This window comes from Tiliqua scincoides, chromosome 5 (genome assembly GCF_035046505.1).
Source record: "Tiliqua scincoides isolate rTilSci1 chromosome 5, rTilSci1.hap2, whole genome shotgun sequence".
NCBI classification, from domain to species: Eukaryota; Metazoa; Chordata; class Lepidosauria; order Squamata; family Scincidae; genus Tiliqua; species Tiliqua scincoides.
The window spans coordinates 101,113,381-101,137,979 of record NC_089825.1 but is presented as its reverse complement, the minus strand read 5'-3'; the positions used below and the strand labels follow the sequence as shown (position 1 = coordinate 101,137,979).

The 24,599-nt window shown below is 46.1% G+C and overlaps 3 protein-coding genes and 1 pseudogene across 3 annotated transcripts; all 4 read right to left on the bottom strand.

The window, feature by feature from the left end:
- Positions 1-3,884: 3,884 nt before the first annotated feature.
- LOC136652653 (olfactory receptor 12D1-like) lies at positions 3,885-4,826 on the bottom strand. The gene is made up of 2 exons (XM_066629579.1): positions 4,238-4,826; positions 3,885-4,126 (listed from the first exon to the last, which is right to left on the bottom strand). The coding sequence occupies exons 1-2, from the start codon at positions 4,824-4,826 to the stop codon at positions 3,885-3,887; spliced, it is 831 nt and encodes a 276-aa protein (XP_066485676.1).
- A 5,904-nt stretch (positions 4,827-10,730) lies between these two features.
- Positions 10,731-11,663, bottom strand: LOC136652652 (olfactory receptor 12D1-like). The gene has a single exon (XM_066629578.1). It carries the CDS (start codon positions 11,661-11,663, stop codon positions 10,731-10,733), a length of 933 nt encoding a protein of 310 aa, XP_066485675.1.
- Positions 11,664-17,063: 5,400 nt separating this feature from the next.
- On the bottom strand, positions 17,064-18,002 carry LOC136652651 (olfactory receptor 12D1-like). Its single transcript, XM_066629577.1, has one exon. The coding sequence runs from the start codon at positions 18,000-18,002 to the stop codon at positions 17,064-17,066; it is 939 nt and encodes a 312-aa protein (XP_066485674.1).
- A 5,299-nt stretch (positions 18,003-23,301) lies between these two features.
- Positions 23,302-24,243, bottom strand: LOC136652650 (olfactory receptor 12D1-like; annotated as a pseudogene).
- Between the last annotated feature and the right edge of the window lie 356 nt (positions 24,244-24,599).

The window sequence follows — 24,599 nt, the reverse complement described above, 5'->3', positions numbered from 1 at the left end:
AGAAGGTGGTTTAAGTGGGGCAGGAGGGGGAAGTGAAGCAAGTCGGTGAGGCTTTGCACATTGTACAAAGGACTTGAGCCAATACACTTATTACTGCTGCACACTTCATAGGCACATCTTTATGAGAAATCTTCAAATTCCTGCTTTTCACACTTCAGATTTTTGAACAAAGTGCATGGAAAAAAATTACAACGTAGATTTTTTTTTCTCCTCAAGTACTATGCCTCTCCCCTGAGTGAATGGATGATTAAACTTCAGAGAATCTGTCCCAGAGGAGACCATTAGAGATTTGAGAGACAATCATAAATACAAATTCATGTTTTAAATGTGATTCAACGAACTCTTTGCAACTATGGACAAAATACCATTATAAAACTGAATGAATGATCTCAGAAGCCCAGTTACCTTTTGCCTTGTTGCGGTGTAGGTTCTTTGTGTATTTTGAGAACATTCATTTATTATATCTACTTACCATAAAGCACATAGTGTCTTATGGGGGGGGCAGTAGCTATTTGTGTCAAGAGACATACATGCAGCCTGCAGGCCCATGAGGGTTCATTCGATTTTGAAAATGTTTTCACTTGCTTAGATCTGTAGGGAAATGGTAATTATCAAAGGACTCTGAGTGAAGAAGACAAATAGTCCTCTATTTAGAAAAGTAGGGATCCAATCTTGAGTTTATTTCATGAAGAGTAAACCCCTCCAAATAATTGCTGAAGTACCCAAATGATGCCCAATCCTATCCTTCCCCCTCCCCCTTCTGATGTAGTGATGCCAAAATAGTGACCACCCTGTAGTGGTGGTGGTAGTGGGGTAGTCCAGGAGGTCTCCTCTGGGCAAGGGAACAATTGTTCCCTTACCTATGGGTAAACCTCCACATTGCACACGTGGGGGGGAGAACGACTACTTGGACCTGCGCTAGCTAAATAACCGGTTCAGGTCCAACACTGCAGAATCAGGTCCAGGAAGGGAGATTGGATATTAGCAGTGCCACTGAATCCACCTTATTTCCCAGACCCAATCTGCCCATTCCCCCACCCCCCTCTGCACCTAGTTTCACTCCTACTTGCCCCCGATCCATTCCCACACCTCATGCCTCTCCCACCTTTGGCCTTTGTGTTGTTTCTGACATTTACTATGGGTTGGCTGCACCCCAATGGGTATAAGAGTAGGCACCACTCCCTTGGTGCACTCCCCACTTCCTTTGGGGTAAACTTTACCTTTGTGCTACCTTTCTCTCACATGATTTGCCCTTCCTTCTCCCCTGTTTTCCTGGCCGATTCACTCACCTTGCTCTTGCCGCTTTATCAGTGCCTTGTCCTTCTAAGTGTCTCCATGATGTCCATCTTACACTCTCCCCCTGTCCTCCACCTTCTGTTTGTCTGGCTTGTCTTCTGGTCATCGTCCCCCTCCACTGCTTTTATTCTCATTCCTTCATCCTTCTTCTCCATCTTTTCTTCCTCCCCCCACTGCCTCCTTGTCTCTTCTCAAGTACTCCCAAGCTTTCCTGCTAGTCCTAGCCTCCTCTCCCTGATTCTCCTGTTCTTGAACTTTCCAATACTTACTCCTCCACCACTGGCATTCCTGGAAGGGGGGGGGCAAAACAAGTGTTTTTCAGCCACAACTGACTCTGTAGGCAAGAGAGTGCTTTAAATGGTGTCCCTGTGCCAGAAAAACTTAGCGTTTTGCTCCCCCTCCAGGAATGCCACTGTCATCCATTCTTCCTCTCTCAGTCACATCTCCTGTCTCTTCCCTCCTTTTATCCCAGCCATACTCTCCCTCTTCTTACAGGTCAGCATGCCATGCTAGTGCTACTGCCCTGGAGTGTGATGTCTCAATCTTAGTGCCAGGCTCGTGAGGCCACAATGCCAGATCTCCCCAGCTTCTGCTAAATCCATGGGTGACACAGCACCTTCGCTCCAAACGGCAGATCATCTCATGACGAGCCCCACATATCTTTACCAACCCGATAAGGTAGAGTTTCCCAAACTGTGGGCCGTGACCTGATTGTCAGTGAGTTGTGAAACTGACAAGCTGAAGACTGAAAATTTATTGAACCTTATAGAAAGTTGGCTGCATGCAGGTGTTTACCTGTGAGTAAGCAAACGGGCCTCAGTCCACGTTGAAGGGCAGATCAAGAGGAACATTACACCACCAGAATGGTCCTGATTTGATGAACACAGGATCCAAAGAAACACTAGAGATTGAAGTCCCCCCTCCAAGTTGACAAGGAAAATGTATCGAGCCCTATTGAAAGCAGAACAGAGGCACACATGTGCGTTTACTCTTCACTAGGCAACCATGCCTGGACTACTATTGAAGGCCAGGAAAGGGGGAACGTAAGGCCACCAGAATGGTTCCATTCTGATGAATGGGGAGCTCAACAAACATTCCAGAAGGTGCCCCCCAACATCGTAAAAAAGGATAAAAACAGAGGCTTGAGCATCTGTAAGATGAAACATTTTTTAAAGTCTTGTAAAGCTAGGTGACAGAGTGTCATCTATAAAAAGTGAGTCCCAGTTTTAAACAGTTGGGAACCATTACTGTAAAGAGACCACCAAACTCAGCATTGCACCTCTCCTTCAGCTTTTGATGGTGTCCCATCTAACATCTATCTGAGCCAAGAGGCTTCTGGAGATTTGTCTTATGGCTCCTTTATATAACCTGCTATAGGGTACCCTCCTATACTGAACCTTCCACTTGGGGCCACATTTTATCTATAGTGCCACACCAGTTCAAACAGAATAGGCAAAAATTTTCAACCCTCCTGCCAGCTGGGATCTCTCCAGCTCCTAAAGTGGAAAGATTCAGAATATTCTCGCAGGTCTTGGCTCACATTAACAAAAAAAAGCGGGAGGACGGCCAGAGGAAGGAAAGGGCAAATCAATTAATAGCTTTCATTCAGTTGCTGTGGGCCCCACATTTTCAGCTCAGACATGCCAATGACATCTCTGGCCCTTCGCCTCCCATGCTCCACTTGGTGTATGGAAGACAATGTACAAGGCAATTAAAGATAGGTTTAGAGCAGAAAAAATGTAAAATGAAAGATCCATTCATCAATTGGAACTTCAGTTGGCAGAAGGTCTTGTCATTTAGAGCAAAGCAGACCTGAACCCAAGTACTCAGAATGCAATTCCCTACAAGGAAGCTGTTTCTAGTTTGGCCGGCTCTCAACAACTCAGAAATCACTTACAGAGGAGAGCGTTAAAGAGTGTCCAAACGCTAAATGTAGAGGGAGGCAGTAGTTACACATCCTTGCTGTGCCTGAAGAAGGTCAATGTCAATGGACAAGGTCAGGTTTTGCCTTCCTAAAGCCCCAGTCCAGATTTCCACCCTATTAAGGGAACGTAATTGGGATCATGAAGCAATGATGAATTGACACAATGAAGACACAGAGGCCAGGGTGTTCAGTTTGAGTGCCAGGGGCGAAATGCAGCAGCTTCTACTGAACCAGCCCCTCCTCAACCTTTATTTCATTCTCTTAAAGCTGTATACAACCAGGCTCGGGTTTCTCTCAGCCACTGATAAAAACACACTTTCCCAGGCAAAGCGCATTCCTCGCTTCTGAGCCTTATCTAAAAACTATGACTCATTCTATCTCTTCCCTTGCCCTGGGCCCCCAGCTTCCAGGTTCCCATGAACAAAGGAACGTACAGAAGTTTGCTTTGGATGAGAAGAGAGGGGGGTGTGCCCATGCCCAAAGTTGCCATGTTTTGCCCAAAAGCTCTGAAACCCAGTGCTTCTGCACTATTACGCTATTATTACACTGCTACAGGATCACAATATTTAATTCTGCTTCATGATCAAATGAAAGTGTGATGTTGGCTTGGGAACTGACAGTGAAACACTTTCATCTATCCATCCATCCACACAGCAGCACTATGCTAAATACTTCTGAAGAGCAGTTTTCTGCTCACCATTTTTCTCAGAGATAATTTCACCTCTTTATTCCTCAGAGTATAGATTAGAGGGTTTAACACTGGGGTGACCACCGTGTACAGCATACTGATGACCATCTCTCTCTCAGAGGAGTCACCAGCAGAGGCAAGCATGTAGTTCAACATTGCTGGAAACTGGTAGAGAGTCACCACAGTCAGGTGTGAGACACAAGTGGAGAAGGCTTTCCAGCGGCTCTGCCATGTCTGGAATTTGAAGAAGACAAAAGAGATGATATAGAGGTAGGAGACGAGGGTGCTAAGAAATGAAGCTAGAGCAAGAAAACCAGTGACCCCATTAAGGAGAGTGAGGTTGAGAGCAGTGCTACTGCAGGACAGTTTGAGCAGAGGTTTGATGTCACAAAAGAAGTGCAGGACAATGTTAGGGCCACAGAACCATAATCTGGAGGTCATTATTGTGTGCATTAAGGCATGGAAAAAACCAGTCGTCCAAGTGGACACCGCAAGTGAGAGGCAAACCCTTACACTCATGATGACAGAGTAACGCATCGGGTTGCAGATAGCTATGTATCGGTCATAGGCCATGACACCCAGAAGTATGGCCTCGCTGCTGCCCAGGAACTGGAAGAACTGCAGCTGAGTCAGACACCCGATGAAAGAAATGGATTTGTGTTGCATTATGAAGTTGCTCAGCAGATTTGGCACAGTAACAGTACAGAGACATATATCCAAACAAGAGAGGTTGCTTAGAAAAAAGTACATGGGGGTATGGAGCCCTGGCTCGGCTATGACAATAGCCATAATGACCCCATTCCCCAGCAGACAGGCCATGTAGAGCAGCAGGAATACGAGGAAGAGAACATGTTGCTGTCTGCGATCATTTGTCAGACTCAGGAGGATGAACTCACGCACCTGTGTCCCGTTCTCCATCACTGTACAAACAATAAAGAAAGAGGAATGATTCATCATTTGTGCCATAGTGGAACAAAAATGTGGAGGCCATTTACTTGAATGCAATGACTAGACTTGTATCCCAGCCTCTCAAGTATAATTCTGATTTCTCCATTAGATCCTCACGGGTAACTCTGAGAGGTAGATTAAGTTGAGAGTGGATGATGAGCCACTTCCAGTTGTACTTCCTGTATCACTACCCAGCTGCTTCAGGGACAGGAACATTGTTGCCTCCTGGACAACTGTATCTTGGCCAACTGCATCCTGGTATTGGGTATTTGCATCCCTCCTTTTAATGTCCCGGACATTTGTGTCCCCATAAAGCAATATGATTTGGGGGAGGTGAAAAAGCTAAAAAATTTTCCTCTACCAATCATACCTGGATGAGCTTTATTCTTCCAGTCCTGCTCAGGTCCAAGCAGCTGTAGTTTCTCTACAGTATGTGCTTCTCTGCATAGTTTGAAAACACTTCTAGATTACATTCAATGATTATAAAACGTTCAGTGCCTCATGGTGTGTTCTTTTGAAGTGTTACTGGAGCCTAGGGATACACACTAGTCCCTTGGATTCTGTAAACTCAACATGAATGATTAGATCTCTGGAGATGTGGGAATTAGTACACTGTTGAAAACAAAACAAAAGAGGTGAAAATCAGGTACGAGCGGTGTGGGGTCAGCAGGTGAAGCAGAAGTGCCCCATTGTAGTCTGTGGAAAAGCACCGCAGCCACCCCACCCGCTTACACCTGAGGAGGCTGATCTTACACCCAAGAAAGTGGGTGTAAGGAGAGCCTCCTCTGGAGTAAGGAGAACCTCCTTGGGGATAAGCAGGCAGGGCAGCTGCAGTGCCCTGGACAATGATGGGTTAGTTCTGCCTCACCTGCTGCACCCATCGCACAACAATACTTAAAGGCAAGTCCCATCCAACTTTCCAGTGCCAATGCAGCCACAATGCAGCCCTAAGAAAAGGGAACAAATGTTCCCCTACCTTGAGGAGGCCTCTCTGACTGCCCCCCTCTGCAGGACGCAGCACACACCTTCTTGGCATAGCTCCATCAGTGCTGGAAAATTGGATAGGATTGGGCCCTTAGATTACCACTTCTTGCCTTATTACATGAAAAAATATATATATATATATATATAAATGGGTATCAGGGTTCCCTTGACTTACCTGGGAGCAGAGCTACCTGGGAACCAGCCTCCAGGCCGGACAGCAGCAGCAGTGCAGGGAGGGAGCCTGTCTTAGCCCCTGCGGCTCTCAGGGGAAATGGTGCCATGGGCTGCCATAGGTGGATTCTCACACCCTTTGGGAGGACAGTAGCAAGGCCAAAGGGAAATGACCTGTGGACTCCTGGGAGCAAGCTCCAGTGAGCCATGGGCAGGCACTCAGCGGCAAACCTGGCCTGTTCCTGAGCCCGGCACTGGGGCCATGGGGGACCAAGCCTGTCCCTGACCAGCCAGCCAGCCTCTAGCAGACTGCCCAAAGCTCCAAGGCTTGCTATTACCCCTTTGTCTGGTGGTCTGTGGGGGCAACACCACCAACAAGCCCAGCCCACTCCAGGTGTGAGAGTGTAGTCAGCAGTCCCTGCAGCCTGGCTGGCAGACAGGAGGCTGAGAAGAAGAAGAGAGGGATATCAGCTTATCAACATCTGGCTGGAAGGAACTAGGGGGGGCTGGTCTCCAGTATAAAGCCTAGCCCTGCCAGGGATGAAGACAGAACTGGCTAGGCTACTGGCTATAGTAGATGCTGGCTAGCCCATGGGCCACAGGAACTGAGGTTGGGAGAGTTCCAGATAGTGGGGAGAAGGACCCGGATGATGCAACCCCCTTCCCCCACAACCCAATGGAGGCCGCTTGGGCTAGGCTGAGATAACTGAGGCCAGACCCTGAGGTGCCCTGCCGCTGCCTCCTGCAACCCAGGGGGTCCTCCGTATCCCAGGCCCAACAATGGGAGTGCAACAAAGGGAAATAAAAACAACTGCAGAGATCATAAATTACAAATATTTATTTTTAATAAAAAAATAATGATCTGGAGCAGGAGAATGCTTGTTGCCAGTGGTGTTAATTTTTATTGTGTTTTGTGGAATGATGCATACAAGTGCTTATGTAACCATGATTTGTACATGGTCTGATGCAAGGCTGCACCCTGGAAGCCAAAGGACTGCTTACGCCAACCCTGCACTGAATTCTGGACTAGTTGAATCACAGGACGATAGACACTGTTTTGAAGCCTGAGGCCTGATGCTGGAGGCCCCTGACACCTGTTATCCTGCCTGTCTCATATCCTGAGAAGGAACGCATGGATGCAAAATCATTCTGATCAGAGTTTGCTACTCTGCCTCTTATCCGTCTGGGGATGTAAAACATCTTTCACACAAGAAACCATATTTCCCTCCAAAAACTGCGGGTACACAACTAGTTAGGATCCTCCAGCTGTTATGAACAAGGCAGAGAGGAGGATGAACAGGTTGGGGACCAGGGTTGGGGGTAGGGGTGTGTCAAGGTGGCTGCTCCAGAATAATCCTATCCACCCCCATCTTGGTTCTTAACCACCTATCCAGGTTTACCCTCCAAAATGGCTGGCCCAGGTCTGAATAGACCAATTGGAGGATCAACGGAGGCTTGCACTAAGTAAGGCAACAAATGTTTCTTTACCCGAAGCAGGCCTCTGGCTTGAAACTCCCCTGGCAAGATGCACCAAATGCTCTGTTGGCACCAAGGAAGTTACATGTCCATGATCTAGGTCAGATGTTTCCTATCTAACCTGTATCCCAGATTACAGCCCTTTCCTTTCACGCAAGGAACTTAGTAAAAGTCACAATCAAACCTGCCCATCTTTAATTCTCTTTTGTGATTATATGAAGGTGTGGTATTGCTGTTCACTCTGGTAGAAAAAATTTCAATCTACCAAGTATTTGGTCTAGAACAGTGGTTCCCAAACTTTTTCAGGCTAACGCCCCCTTGAGGCCCAGGAAAAATTCCTAGTGCCCCCCACCTCTTTGCTTAATAGTCTACTGCAAATTCAAAACAAGTAATACAACACTATAAAAAAAAGCGTATGTTTTTGACAAATAAATCTAGTAAACAATATTTAAAGTTAAATATATAATATTTAACATTTTTAATAAATAACATTTTTAAAAAGCTAAATTTGCATCTCTTCTGCAACTATGTTGTCTTCACAAGTTTAATGGGATGGATGTATTTGGTGTAGGGATATCAGCTTATCAACATCTGGCTGGAAGGAACTAAGGAAAAGTCTTAGATCCCCACGTTCAATAATGTTCAGTCTGTTTCTTTGCTTGGAAAGTAGGTAGGCGACTGCACTGAAGCCTCGCTCCACTAAATATGATGTAGGGAAAGCAATGAAGTACATCTTAACTTTGTTCCACAGTGCAGGGTATAGGTCAAATTTTTTTTTTTTGTAACCAAAAGTCTTGATATGACTATTTGAACTTTGGCCTGAGCTCAATGTCATTTTGGAGTGAAATAAGTGCTTCCTCTACCATTCCTGTTTCATCATTGCCGATATCTAGGAATGGATTTATCACCCAGTCTGGTATCTGAAGCAAAAAAGATCCTGAAATCTATCAGACATGTCTCTGTGCAACTCATCCAGGTGTGCACAATACACTTGTAGGTTATCGTCTGGTATGCTCTTCTCCTTCTCCAATTCAGAGAGGCTTGGAAACTGAAAGAGCTCACGACGGGCTATGTTACGTCTGAACAACTGTAACTTCGAGCGAAACGTGGAGAGAACAGATTTGACTTTGATAAGGCTAATCTCATTTCCTTGCAGTTGCAGATTAACTTCGTTAAACTTTGTGAATACATCAGACAAGTAGGCGGTATCATGCTTGATGTTTCTTAGTTCATCAGAGAGAACAGAATTGGAGTCTTGGAAGAATTCAACAACTATTCCAAAAACTGAATAGAAACGTCTCAGGCAGTTTCCCTTTGACAGCCATCTAACTTCTGTGTGCAACAACAAATGTTCAAAATCTTCATCGTTCTCAATGCAGAGCTGTTGAAACAATCAAGAATTGAGAGCATGTGCCTTAATTTTATTTATCGCTTTGATAATAGTGTTTAATGATTCGTGAAGTTGACTGCTTAGGTTTTTTGCGACCAAATGTTGCCTGTGAATTACACAGTGGACCGTAAACACACCAGGTACAGCTTTTTTCAAGAAACTGATGAAGCCACGGTAACGACCTGTCATCGCAGGTGCCCCATCTGTTGCACAAGCAAGAATGTTGGTAAGCGGGATATCTTTCTCCTTGAAAAAAGTCTCAACAACACGAAATACTGACTCCCCTTTTGTATCTGTTTCTAGTTGTCTTGCAAATAACAGCTCTTGAACCAAACTTTCATCTTTGACAAAACGAACATAAGCAAGAAGCAAAGATTGATTGCCTGGAAGAATGGACTCATCTAATTGTAAACCAAATTCTATTGTTCTAAGCATGTTGCACAATGTGTCTTCAATATTTTCAGCCATTTCATCCACTCTTCTTTGAACAGAGTTATCACTGAGAGGAATAGCTTTAATAATTTGTTCGGGTGACTTGTGTAGAACTGTGCGCAGAACCTCACTGACTGCTGGCAGAATAAGCTGTTCCCCAATTGTATGAGGCTTACCAGATCTAGCAATTAGCAATGAGATGTTGTATGATGCACGCAAACCATCACTGGTTTGCTGTGAAGTGCTAGCAAACATATTTACAATATTTTTCCTTTTCTGTAATTGTTCCCGAAGTGACTGAAAATATGCTAAGTTTTTGTCTGCTTTATCAGAGTGCATTTTCTTCAAATGTTGTAGGAGCCTGGAAGGTTTCATGGCTTCATTTGAAAAAAACTCCCTCGCACAATATGTATAAATATATTGCATATATTTTTTATCTTGGGGCGGGGGGGTGCATGCATGACGGGATTTTCTTTGGGGCAGTGCAGGCAGGTCCAGAGGGGTTGGGGGGGGGCAAGACTAGTTAGGCTGCAATCCAAGCCACTTCATTTCAGGGGGCTTACTTCTGAGTAGACACAACTGGGATGGGGCTCAGACTGGGAGATAGAGGCTGCAGGTGCAGGGGGGGTTGGGAGGGGGAGATTGCTGGACTGGGGGCGAGCCCAACTGAGTAATGGACCTTACTTATGAGTAGACACAAGTAGGATGAGTAATGTTTTTAATGTAATGTATTGAGGCTGCAATCCTTAAGACACTTTCTTGGGAGTAAGTCCCATTGAATATAATGGAACTTACTTCTGAGTAGACAGCCTCAGGATTGCACACTTATACTTCCTTCTCCTCTTTTACCTGGATATCAATGGAGAAGGCTACTGCTGAGCTGTGTTGGTCCCAGGCAGACAGGCATGCAGGCAGGCAGCACAATGCCGCTGCAGAGGCTGTGGTGGTGATGGCAGGCACACAGCACAGGCAAGCAGCTGTGGCCACACAGGCAGCAGGCAGGCACCACGACCAGCGTTGAGGCTGTGGCCACACAAGCAGGGAGGCAGGCAGCAAAGCTGCGCAGGGGAAGAGCACTCACGAGGCTGTTGCCTCAGAAGTCTGGAGCGCTCTGAGCGGTGGGGGGGGAGGAGCCTCCTTCTCCCGCTCATTGACTCCAGGCAGAGAAAAACAAATCAGAGGCATGAAAGGACAAAGCGCGCCAAATTCAAACGCTGGCCGCCTGGAACCCCTTTTTTTTGGTGGCGGCCAGCGTTTTTCACCTGGCCTGACCTGTCACCGCCCCCCATCGCCCACTTTGTCCCCATCGCCCCCCTAACGCCCATTTTACTTTCAACGCCCCCTTGGATCTTTCCAACGCCCCCTGGGGGGTGCTAGCACCCACTTTGAAAATCACTGGTCTAGAAGTATTAATTCAAGTCCTAACAAAGAAGTTTTCTGCTCACCATTTTTCTCAGAGACAATTTCACCTCTTTATTCCTCAGAGTATAGATTAGAGGGTTTAACACTGGGGTGACCACAGTGTACAGCATACTGATGACCATCTCTCTCTCAGAGGAGTCACCAGCAGAGGCAAGCATGTAGTTCAACATTGCTGAAAATAAGTAGAGAGTCACCACAGTCAGGTGTGAGACACAAGTGGAGAAGGCTTTCCAGTGGCTCTGCCATGTCCGGAATTTGAAGAAGACAAAAGAGATGATATAGAGGTAGGAGATGAGGGTGATAAAAAAGGGAGCCAGAGCAATAAAACCAGTGACCACATTAAGGAGCGTGCGGTTGAGAGCAGTGCTACTGCAGGACAGTTTGAGCAGAGGTTTGATGTCACAAAAGAAGTGCAGGACAATGTTAGGGCCACAGAACCATAATCTGGAGGTCATTATTGTGTGCATTAAGGCATGGAAAAAGCCAGTCGTCCAAGTGGACACCGCAAGTGAGAGGCAAACCCTTGCACTCATGATGACGGAGTAACGCAATGGGTTGCATATAGCTATGTATCGGTCATAGGCCATGACACCCAGCAGTATGGCCTCGCTGCTGGCCAGGAAGTGGAAGAACTGCAGCTGAGTCAGACAACCCATGAAAGAAATGGATTTGTGTTGCATTAAGAAGTTGTTCAGCAGATTTGGCACAGTAACAGTACAGAGACATATATCCAAACAAGAGAGGTTGCTTAGAAAAAAGTACATGGGGGTATGGAGCCCTGGCTCGGCTAGGACGATAGCCATAATGACCCCATTCCCCAGCAGACAGGCCATGTAGAGCAGCAGGAATACGAGGAAGAGAACATGTTGCTGTCTGCGATCATTTGTCAGACTCAGGAGGATGAACTCACGCACTTCTGTCCCGTTCTCCATCACTGTACAAACAGTAAAGAAAAAGGAATGATTTTTCAGTAGTTCCACAGTGAAATGGAAATTCTAAAGCCATTTACCTGAATGCAATGACTAGACCTATTCCCAGTCATTCCTACATAATTCTCATTTCTTCCTTAGATCCTCACAGACAAATCTGTGAAGTAGATCAAGTTGAGAGTGTTAGGCAAGAATTATCGGTGAAGCATGCACACTTCTGCCAGGGAATGTGACGAGTTGGAGCCTGGTTCCACCTGGGATGGAGCGTTCAGAGCCGCCGGGGGCTGGAGGTCTGGGATGGGGGCTCCTGCCTCACTGCCGCCACAGCTGCGCTGGCCCTTCCCACCTTCCCTGGAGCCCAAGGGACTCCAGAGCCCATCACCCTGCAGCCAGCTGCACTCCCTCCCATGCACAAGAGCGTAGCCCCCCCCAGTGACTCCATGGCAACAATTCATACCTGAATGAGCTCTATTCTTTCACTCCAAGCAGACATGAGAGATATAGCTTCTAGACCATATGAGCATCTCTGTATAATTGGAAAATGTTGCTGGATTACATTCAGCCATTATAAAATGTTCAGTACCTCATTATAAGGGGAAATTCTTCTGAGATGTTTGTTGAGCCTAGGGATATACACATGTCCCTTAGATTCAGAAAACTTAAAACAAATAATTAGATCTCTGGAGACATGATAATCGTTATACTGCACAAAATGAGACAAAAGATTAAAAAATGCTTCAGAAGTATACTTTCTGCCCAATTCTATCCCTCAGCCCCGATGCACCATACCTGCAAAGTGCACACTGCATCCCATTGTGGGAGGGTGACTGAAGATTCAGCAAGAAGTTAAGTTAAAAAAAAAAAAAATACCACCTGGTAGTCTGCCCATCACCTATGGGTCTCCTTGGACGTATACCAGCCATGTTGCCGTCATATGTGGAGATAAAAATGGCGGGACTGCTTGTGAAAGGATCTTTCTCCAGGAGCACCATTGAGATATGGACAGGGCCAGCCTAAGGAGCTGCGGGGCCCAATACCAAACACTTTTGTGTGCAACCCACCCTCAGGAGACCTCCCCCCTACTCATTAGCATGAACAGCAGCAGTGACCCGAGGCCGATGGCACCCTGTGTGAAGCGTGGCACCCAGATAGTGGAGGTGACATGATGTTGTCACTTCCAACTGTTTCCGGAGGCCGTGGCGTCACTAGGATTCGCGTCACCTGGTGCGGGAGGCCTGCGCATCACCCCATGCAGTGGGCGGGGCAAAGCCCCAGGTGGTGGGTGTGGTGATGTACCATTGCCCCACCCCCACTGGTTTCTTGGCTGTACCTTTTGTTAGAACACAGATATTTCAGTTTGGTTTGTTTCATTGCATTCTACATGAAATTACGCACTGATTGATATATAACATCATGCTATTATTCCTCCAAACTCTGATTTCGGTGATTTTGAAAACTTTTAGAGTCACACACAAACACACACCCATGTCAACTTACTAACACCTTATGGCAGCAGTTCTCAAACTTTTAGCACTTTTTAGAAAGTCAATCTGTCCAGGACCCATTGTAAGTGATGTCATGGCCAGAAGTGACATCATCAAGCAAATTAAAATAAATAATTATAAATAATTAAATGAAAAGAAAATAAATAATTAAATAAGGGGGAGCCAGTCCTGTTCCGCCAAGTGAATCTACTATGAAGGAAGTACTATTGTGGTCAATGGGGCTTACTCTCTGGAAATTGTGTATAGGATTGCAACCTGGGAGCCCAATCCTATGCATGTGTACTCAGAAGTAAGTCCCATAGTGGTCAATGGAGCTTACTCTATACTCTGCCTGCAATAACAACCCCTCAAAAAGAAGCAGTGAGATTTCCAGTCCTCCCCAGTGCCCAGTTTAAAGTTCTTCTATTTCAGGCATATCAAGATAAAGACCCACCTGGCTTTACGAGTGCAAAATAGAAAACTTTTCCTTTACCAGCTCAAGCCTCTTTTTTGTCCTTTTTAGTGGGGGCGGGGGGGCTGCCTTCTGGAGCATTTGTTGCACTCCAGCTCCATCGAATCGGGACCATTCTGGTGTCCTAACATTTCCCTTTGCCTGGCCTGACCACCAGCCAAGGCACGTCTGCCTACTTGTGAGTAAACACGACCATGAGGCTGCTTAGCTTTCCATAGGGCGCAATAGACTCGCAGCTGAGAGGGAGGGATGTCCTTCTCGGGTGTTTTTGGGGGCTGCATTCATTAGATCAGGACCCATCTGACGTTATTGGAGTCCTCTCAGCCTGCCCTTTCCGATGGACTAAGGCAAGTTTGCCTACTTGCGAGTAAACGCGGCCACATGGCTTCGTTTTGCTTTCCGTAGGGCTGAATACACTTGCAGCTGGGAGGGAGGGAGGGAGGGACCTCATTCTTGGGTGTTTTGGGGGGCTGCATTAATTGGATCAGGACCATTCTGGTGTCGTTGGATTCCTCTCAGCCTGCCCTTTCTGACGGACTATGGCAAGTATGCCTACTCGTGAGTAAATGCGTGATATGGCTCGGTTTCACTTTCCATAGGGCTACATGCATTTTTTTCTTTCTGGTTTTTTGGCCATAACTTTTGAAGGAAGAGGGCTACTTCACTTGGGTTTTTGCATTGCATTTTGCTGGACATTCCACATCCAACAGTGTATGGCATGATGGGGTTGCTCCTCAAACTGCAATTTTAGCGCATCATCCCCCCCAGTGCACGTCACTCCCCTTGCGTTTCATCCGGTGCGACCCGCACCCCCTGCACCCCCTAGCAACGCCACCGAACCATATCAATTGGTCAGGACTGCTTTCATTTATTGATCTGGAACAATGATCTGGGGGCTGCATTTATTGGATCAGGAACATTCTGATGTCCTTGGAGTCCTCTCAGCCTGCCCTTTCCAATGGACTAAGGCAAGTTCGCCTACTCATGAGTAAACGCGGCCATGTGGCTTTGTTTTGGGCTCAATAGACTCGCAGCAGGGAGGGATGGGACCTCCTTCTTGGGTGTTTTTGGGGGCTGCATTAATTGGATCAGGATCATTCTGATGTCCTTGGATTCCTCTCAGCCTGACCTTTCCGACAGACTATGGCAAGTATGCCTACTCACGAGAAAACGTGCGATACGGCTCACTTTCACTTTCCATAGGGATCAATTCATTTTTTCTTTCTGGTTTTTTTGGGCAAGAACTTTTGAAGGAAAGGAGCTATTTCAATGCTGTTTTTTTGCATTGCATTCCTCTGGGAATTCCACATCCAATGGTTTATAGCATGACGGGGTAGCTCCTAACGCCGCGATTTTAGCGTGTCACCCCCCAGGGCGCGTCACCCCGTGGCGCGTCACCTGGTGTGGCCCACACCTCCCACACCCCCCTAACGTCGCCATTGTCTGGGGGCTTGCTTTGCTCAATTGGAACTGGGGGTGAGTGGGTGAGATTCATGAGAGCTCCACTTGACATGTCTCCCTCTGCATGGAGGCTTACCTCCATGCAAAGTACTGGCTATGAGAGACCCACTCTCTGCCTCAATGCAGGGGGGCTGATTTGTTGGGCACAATTATGCAGAATGGGTGCAATCGGGCTAAAGCAGGCCCTAGATATGGAGGCAGCAAGCAGTCAACCAGAGGCAAATTCTTCTTTTCCTCTTTTGAAAATTCTTACAGTCCTGTCCAAATGTGTGCATTATTTTCTGTAATTGACCCACTCTGAGAGGTCATAAGGGCAAGGGTGAGCAATGAAACTCTGTCTGCTCAAAATTGTGGGTCCTTGCACTACAGAAGCATTTCTCAACATTTGTCCCCTGCTGTACCACTTTGCATGGTGCACCTATTGGAAGTACCACCAGAAGTAACTGGTGATGCTGTCATTGACAATTACTTCTGGATTGAGAGCCAGTGCAACAACCACTACTAAGAGGCTCAGGCAGACAGGAGGGCTTTTTGAGTATGCCAAAAGGACATACTGTTGCTCTGCCTGCTGAGCGGAGCCGGTTATTGCTGCTTGTTATGGCATGCATTGCTGGTCTAGCAACCAGGCGGTGAGGGTCTGGAGGTCCTGTGAGTACCACTGGACACCACCTCAAGTACCACCAGCGGTATGAGTACCACTGGTTGAGAAACACTGCACTAGAGAGATTTGGACTTGGAGGGAAGTTCCAGCCCTTGAAATGGTGCCATTCCGATGGAATAGATAAAAGTGTGCTGTAATGAAGAGCGTATGTTGTGAAGTTTTGTGGCCTCTTCGGCTGGTGTTGTCACTTGTATTTGTGGGCTATGTGCATGAATCTCATGTGCAGAGGTGTTCCTACAGAATTCAAGAAGGAGAGGTTGAAAAGTTCGGAAATTGGCAGCATTCAGGTATATAAGTTGATAGATTCAGTATAAGGCAGCTTCCTTTGACAATAATGAAATGTAATAAAGAGTAGGTCACTGAATTTTATTGTGTTCTGATCTCTGTGGGCTTCTGCCTGTCATCACATTCACAAGGATTTTCTTGGCCATGGTGTGGGCAAGAATCTTTAGTAAAAAGATAACCACCTTTAGCAATTTCTTTTTCTGGCAATGTCTGGCTTTCTTTTATTCTTACCTGTATGAGCTCTCAGCAGAAACATGTCCTGCTATCTGAAGCGCTAAGGCTAATCTAACAGGAAGTGTGGTATAATGGTTAGAGAATTGGCAGGTCAGAGAAATCCAGACTCCTCACTCAGCCATGAGGCTCCCTCGAGTCAGTCAGTCCCTCTGTCTCAACCAAAGCTATGCTCAATGTGAGGGGAAAGTGGGAACAGGGGTAGGGGATATATTGCCCTCAGTTTTGTGAAGAACCAGAATGGAAAAAGGTAAATATCAGAAATGATGGCATGCTTCTCTCTCCCCATTATGTACACTATTTTACAAGGCATAATTTGAAAGATAAGGATGAAAAAGTAGGGGGGAGAGGCATCTTCAGGCAGGAAATATTATCTGAAAACTCTCTGATAATCTCTACAAGTCTCATCCAGCAGACACTCCATATGAGCTGATTCCCAGTAACACAGTATCCTGCCCATTTATTCTACCATACAGATCTTCATCCCTGAGAATACATTGAGAATCTAGGATTCCCATACTCAGGCAAGGGACTTAGACACACAGGGCTGTATCGTTACCTAATGAACTGCCATTTGTAAATCATCCATCCATCCATCCATCCATCCAACCTACTTAGAGGTAATTTAGCCCCATTCCTATCCAACATTCCACGATCGATGCAGCCAGAATGCAGCCCCAAGGGAACAAAGTTCCCTTACCTTGAGGAGGCAACTTCGACTGCCCCCATCCCCACATCGAAGGAGGCTGCACATGCCCTGTTGTTATGGCTGCATCAGTGCTGGAAAAAGAATAGGATTGGGCTTTAATTCATGTCCTTCCAGAAAACTTTCTGCTTAGGATTTTTCTCACAGATGATTTTACTTCTTGATTCCTCAAGGTGTAGATTAAAGGGTTTAAAACTGGGGTGACTGCACTGTAGAGCACACTGATAATCATCTCCCTTACAGAAGAGTCACCAGCAGAGGCAAGCATGTAGTTTGATATGACTGGAATGAGACAAATAGCCACAACAGTCAGGTGAGATGCGCAGGTGGAGAAGGCTTTCCAACGACTCTGCCATGTCCGGAATTTGACGAAGAGGAAGGTGATGATATAGAGGTAGGAGAGGAAGATAACAAAGAAGCAACTCAGAGCAATGCCACCAGCGACCACATTGAGGAGGAGGATGTTGAGGACAGTGCTGCTGCATGCCAGTTTGAGCACGGGTTTGATGTCGCAAAAGAAGTGCAGAACGTGGTTGGGGCCGCAGAACGATAGCTGGGATGCCGCCACTGCATGTATTAGGGCTTGGCAGAAACCAATACCCCAGGTCATCACAGCTAGCCAAAGGCAAGCCCGGTTGCTCATGATGGTGGAGTAACGTAGCGGCTTGCAGATAGCTACATAGCGGTCGTATGCCATGACACTCAGAACTATGGCTTCTGAGCCACCCAAGAAGTGGAAAAAATGCATCTGAGTCAGGCACCCAAGAAAGGTAATAGTCTGCTGTTCTACAAGGAAGCCGCTCAGCATTTTGGGTATTGTCACTGTAGAGAAACATAAGTCCAGACAAGAGAGGTTGCCTAGGAAGAAATACATGGGGGTCTGGAGCCGGGGCTCAGCTACAATTACAGTCAGGATGGCTGCATTCCCCAGGAGGCAGGCCAAGTAGAGTAGCAGGAAACATATGAAGAGAACTGGTTGCTGTCTGTGATCATTTGTCAGACCCAGAAGGATGAACTCATGCACCTCTGTCTGGTTCTTCATCACTATATAAATAGAGAAAGGGAAATAAAATTTTGTCAGTTGTCTCACAATGGAATTAACAGTTTTAAAAGGGATGAAGAATATAAAGCTAATTCCATTGGAGTTCCCCCCTCCCCTTTCCTTGGTTCTGGAATGTTATTTCATAACTAGAAACTAGAAACATATCAAAATGAATAGAATCCCACTAGATTCATCCAAAGGCTCTCTTTGGGTCCAGCAACCATATAATGATCAGCAACTCAAAGTGGAAGTGAACCAGCAGTCAGTGACACTCAAGTTGTAACAAAGTGACATGGTCATGGCACTTGAGACCAGGGTCTAGGACAGGGGGGTAAAGGGGGTAATTTGTACCTGGGCCCAGGGTCAAAAGGGGGCCCAGGAGCCAAAGGAGGGGGCCCAGAAATTTCCTGGGATCTGACATTTTCCTATCTACTCAGACTTGTTACGGGATGCTGGGGACACTACCATGACTGGGGATGCTTGGGACACTACTGATGCCACATGGGTGGGTAGACCTGGGCTCCAAAGACTTTTCCATCTGTCTCTACCCTCCCCTCACCCTGCTTCGTCCCTCCCCGCTCCTATTCTGCTTGTCTGTCGCCACCCTCCCCCACTGTGTTTCACTCCCCTCCTTTGCAAAGGGGCCCAAAAGATACTTTGTACCCTCTGATAAAATTCCTTTCAGAGGCCCTGCTTGAGACTACTCAAGAATTAAACAGTAGCATTCTGCACCAGCAATGCTTTCCTCCTGGGAAGCCCCATGTACAGACCATGACAGTAGTTGAATTTTAATATAATTGCCAGATTGAGCCTGAGAGCCCAATCCTATGCATTTATACTCAGAAGTAATTCCCATTGTAGTCAGTGGGGTTTATGTCCAGGTATGTGTGGATAGACTACAGCCTGAAACATGAAAGAATGCAGTTGACACACGAGCTTAAACCAGGCAAAGACATATTAAAGTAGTGTCAGGTAAAGTGGCGGCCTGAACTGTGAACCTGGTCACTCAAGGGGAGTGGTGCCCCTTCCAGAATAAGACGGAAATCCAGAATCTGTAAAATAGGTCACCTCATAATAGCACCTCTGTCTAATCTGGAATTATTTTTAGTTTGTTAGCAGTCAACCAGCCCATAGCAGAACATAGTCCTCCCACACATTAGATGCCATGGAGATGTAGATCTGGGTGACATTGACATGCTGGTGCTCCCCTCCCCCACTGCTCTCAAAACTTCTCCTAGTGGTTTTTTGTGAATCCCATCCCCTGCTAACTAGGCAAAGAGGAACCATTAACAGTGCTGCCCTCATCTATTTAGCAGGGGGAGAGCAATCTTCCACCTTCACCCCAGTATAGTGTCTTGTCCAGTGTCACAGATTTGGAAGGGAACTAAAGGTAATCAAATTCAACCCCCTACCTGTAGCAAGAAATCTTCCTAGAGCATCAACAGTTGGTGCTTGTGGAGCCACTGCTTGAAGCTCTCCAGTGAGGAAGAATCCACCACCTTACTGCAGAATTCCCTTACCATCAAGAATTTCTTCCTGATTCCAGAATCTTTGGAACCTCCTCTCTTGAAGTCTGTACCCATTTGGTCACACCAATGTGTCGTAGCACAGTGGTTGAAAATCACTGGAAAAGCAATCAGTGAAAAAGCATTTCCGAACTTTGCCTGTCAAATATCAGCTTGAAGACCTTCAACAAGGGAGAACCCACCATTCTCCTTAACCATTATTTCCATGGTTGAACCATTCTTACAAGTGAGGCATTTTCCCTGATATTCACTGCCTTTCAGACCCACTACAAAGCGTTGATCACAGAGTCTATAAGAATGAGAAATTATAGATACGCTGGCTGAATGCATACAAGTTTTCATAACATTGCTTTCAAATAAGAAATGTTTGCCTCCACAGCTCGTACCTGAATAGGCCATATTCTTCTTTCCATCAAGGTCTTACACAGTGGCGTAAACCAAAATTCAATGGGCTATCATGAGGTAGTATCGGTGGTTCTCCATTGTCCATGCAAAAGGACACATGAGGGCCACAGTTTCTCTGTATGTTTTCAGCACACTTGTTTGTCATAGCTATTCATACAAGATAGTGTCCCATAAGGGGGAACAATCATTGGGACTTATTTTTGCCAGGAGATATACATGTATCCCAAGAGGCAAGGAGAGTTACTCTCCATTTGAAAACATACACAGTTGATTAGATCTATAAGAGAGGATAATGATGAAATAATGATGATGGAGAAGAGAATAATCATGATGGAGAAGAGAAATGCTCCTCTAGCTAGACAAGCTCAGGTCCTATCGTGTGCATCTTTCACAACACAGAAACCCAAGAATGTAACTGCAGACATAGCTCAATAAGACACAAAATGAGACATTTGTGCTACAACGGGGAAACATTTTATTGAACATTCATCCCATGCTGCAGTGGTCTCTAACTATGGTGACATTTCAATCTCAATACCTTGGAAGTGACAGGCCCCTCTGGACCTTCCTGCTTTTTCAAGGGATCCCATCTATGCTCCAGGCTGCAGTTCACCTCATGACATGGTGGAACAACACATGGCCCATGCAGTCGTGTAGCCAATGATCATGTAGCCCGGTGCCGAGTTCAAAATGCTGCGCTGGAAGTGATGTAACAACTGAAAATGATGCCATGCCTGGACCTTTAAAAAAGTGAAAATCGTGGGGAAAATTTGCCTCCTCCTCCCCCCCAGCTGTTCTCCACCCACTTGCTCTGTTGCCTCTTCCCAGCCAGTGGCATAGCTAAGGCATCTATCTGCTGCTTGGGGTCAAGGAAGATTTTGTAGCTCCCACTCCACAATAAAATCAAACTTAGGGTGCAATCCTATCTTGCGCTAGAACAGGCAAGCCATAAGACCTGCGATGTATCCAGCACAGGATAGGGGTCCAAAGTGGCTCAGTCAGAGGCAAGGGGAAACTTTTCCCCTTACCTCTGGGTAAACCATCCTGAGTCTCCTCAGGGGTCTCCTCAGACTTGCACCACCTCCTGAGGTGGCCCACATCCGAGGAGACTGGAGTGGCTTGAAGCCGCTCTGCACTGCTTTGGGAATGGGGTTGGGATCCGGAATAACTACCAGGTCCCAGCCCGCTCCCCACCCGCTTGCCCCTGGTGTCGCCCCTAGCCTACTTTCCCCCCACCCCTGAACGCCTCCCTCCTGCCTCCTCCCCACCTCCTCCCCGCCCACCCCAGCGCCTTGCTGTGGCCCAAAGTCTAGCCAATTCACAAGGAGGTGCAAACGTACCTTAACCTTCCTGGGCAAGGGACTTGAGCGGCCCAAGGACCTGTCAGGATCGCGCTGCACATTAGTTAAATAAATAAATGAATAATGTGCCCCTTGTTGGTTAGAGGCACTGTTCTGGGGTGAAGAAAGATGGTTATTCTCCCCCTGCTAAATGTATGAGGAGCACCACTAGAAAAAGTATCTCTTTACCAGTAAAGCGGGAGTAACTATATTACAATATATGGAAATGAGAGCTGGCTCATATTAACACCTTATTGGTTCCATGTCATATCATAATAACATCTCATTGGCTATCAGGACAATCAGTCTCACAGGTCAATTCTGAGTTAAGAAAATCCACATTTTGTTCCAAAAGGTTGTTGTGTTTTCATTTTCTAGTTAATTAGCCATATCTTTAGGTAGAATATAGATATTCCAGTGTGGTTTGTTTCTTTGCATTCTTAATTAAATTACCTTCCCAATGATATATACTAAGATATTATTATTCATACATATCAAGGTTTTCACAGTTTTGGCCACTACCCCAGATTAGCGAGGGAGGGAAGATATGTTCAGTAGGTTTCATGCATTAAAAATGGGTCACTGTGTTTAATAAAGTAGCACAAGTTCAACCCAATTGCAATCTGGTGTCTTTGCTGGGGAGGGGGGATTTGACTATAAATACAATGCTAGATGGAGGGAGGTGGCAGCAAGATGCAAATATCTTGTGGTCTTGTGTGTGCTCCCTGAGGCAGCTGAGGCATCTAGCGGGCCGCTGTGAGATACAGGAAGCTGGACTAGATGGGCCCTTGGTCTGATCTTATGTTTTTATGTGTTAAGCTCAACTTGTTGCCTCCCCTAAAGCTTATTGCCAGTGCAATTGCTACCTCCTTCACCCCCCTTAGCTATGCCACTGTTGGAATCACTGAACAATGAACACTGTTTGTTTTGAAGCATGAGATCTGATGCTCAAGGCCCCTGACACCTGTAGTTATAATGCTTGCTGTATATTCTGAGATGGATTATGTGGCTGCAAGATTGTTCTTGTCAGAGTTTTCTACCCTGCCTTTTATCGGTTTGGGTGTTTGGGAATGTGAAACTTTTTTTTATCCAGGAAACTATGCACCCCCCCCCCAATAAAAAAAAAAATCAGCGGACACACTATTTAGTATTCTCCAGCTCTTAGGAATAGGACAAGCAGGGGAACAAATGGGGTGGGGATGGGGGTGTGTCAAGGATGGGAAGGGGTTGGTAAGCAGTGGTAGTCGCTCCTTCTAAATCTTTTCCTCCATCCCAGCCTTCAGCCACCTACCTGGGTTCACCCAGACTTTTGCCAGCAAAAATTTGTGGCCCAGGTCAGAGTAGACCAATTAGGGCAATGGAACTTTCCACTAGAGCAGGGGTCTCCAAACCCTGGCCCGGGGGCCAGATGAGAGAGCCTCTATCTGACCCGTGGCCAGCCCCTGATCCCCTGAGAGCCTCTGGCCCAGTTGACCAAACATAACCAGAGTTGTGCTTGTGGGGTGGGGGAAGGGGGGTCCATTGAAGTATGTGTGCTTTATATCTTGGGCTGTGTTGGTGCTTGGAGAAATCCTGGACATTTGAGCCCATTCATTCGTTCATTTCAGTCATTCATCTAAGTTCCATCTCTAATGTATTTATTTAAATTTTATATTTAATTTTTTTTTCCGGCGCCCCACACCATGCCAGATATTTGATACGGTCCTTTGGCCAAAAGGTTTAGAGACCCCTGCACTAGAGGAAGGCAACAAGGGTTCCTTTACCCCAAGGAGGCCTCTGGCTTGAAACTCCCCTGCAGGATGCACCAAACACCCTGTTGGCACCAGGAAAATTACCTGTCCATGGATAGATGTTTCCTATCTAAACTGTATCCCAGATTACAGCCTTTTTACTTTCATACAAAGAACTTAATAAGGGTGAAAATCAAATCTGTCCATCTTTAATTCTCTTTTGTAATTATATGAAGTACTGTTCAGAGTGGTAGTTAAATATTTCTATCTAGCCATCCTTTGACAAAGAAACATTAATTCAAGTCCTAAGAAAGAACCGTTTTCTGTTCACAATTTTTCTCAGAGACAATTTCACCTCTTTATTCCTCAGAGTGTAGATTAAAGGATTTAACACTGGGGTGACCACAGTGTACAGCACACTGATGACCATCTCTCTCTCAGAGGAGTCACCAGCAGAGGCAAGCATGTAATTCAAGATTGCTGGAAATAGGTAGAGAGTCACCACAGTCAGGTGTGAGACACAAGTGGAGAAGGCTTTCCAGCGGCTCTGCCATGTCTGGAATTTGAAGAAGACAAAAGAGATGATATAGAGGTAGGAGACGAGGGTGATAAAAAAGGAAGCCAGAGCAATAAAACCAGTGACCACATTAAGGAGAGTGATGTTGAGGGCAGTGCTACTGCAGGACAGTTTGAGCAGAGGTTTGATGTCACAAAAGAAGTGCAGAACATGGTTGGGGCCACAGAACCACAGTCGGGAGGTTGTTATTGTGTGCATTAAGGCATGAGAAAAGCCAGCCATCCAAGTTGACACCACCAGCAAGAGGCAAGCCCTTTTACTCATGATGACAGAGTAGCGCAGGGGGTTGCATATAGCTACATAGCGATCATACGCCATGACACCCAGAAGAATGCCTTCCGTCCCAGCCATGAAGTGAAAAAAATGCATTTGTGCCAGACACCCTACAAAAGAGATGGCATGGTGCACCATTAGGAAGTCAGTCAGCATATTTGGCACAGTAACAGTACAGATACATATATCCAAACAAGAGAGGTTGCCTAGAAAAAAATACATGGGTGTCTGGAGCCGTGGCTCAGTCACAACCACAGTCAAAATGGCCCCATTGCCCAGGAGACAGGCCATGTAGAACAGTAGGAAAAATATGAAGAGAATATCTTGTCATCTCTGGTCATGCATCAGACCCAGAAGAATGAACTCATGCACCTCTGTCTCGTTCTCCATCAGTGTACGAACAGTAAAGAAAGAGGAATGATTTGTCAGTGGTTCCATAGTGGAATAGCAATTTTAAAGCTGTTACCTGAATGCGATGACTAGACGTATATACCTACATAATTTTCATTTCTTCATTAGTTCCTCACAGACAAATCTATGAGGTAGATCAAGTTGAGAGTGTTAGGCAAGAATTATCGGTGAAGCTTTTACTAGCATGAAGATGAATATCTCCAGGTAATGATTGCATAAAATTAAGCAGTTCCTGAGCATAGTTAGTAGAAGGTCAATATTTAAGGGTGGAATCCTGTACTCCAGAGGTGGCCAAAGTGTGGTTCTCAAGCCACATGCATTTCTTTGATGTATAA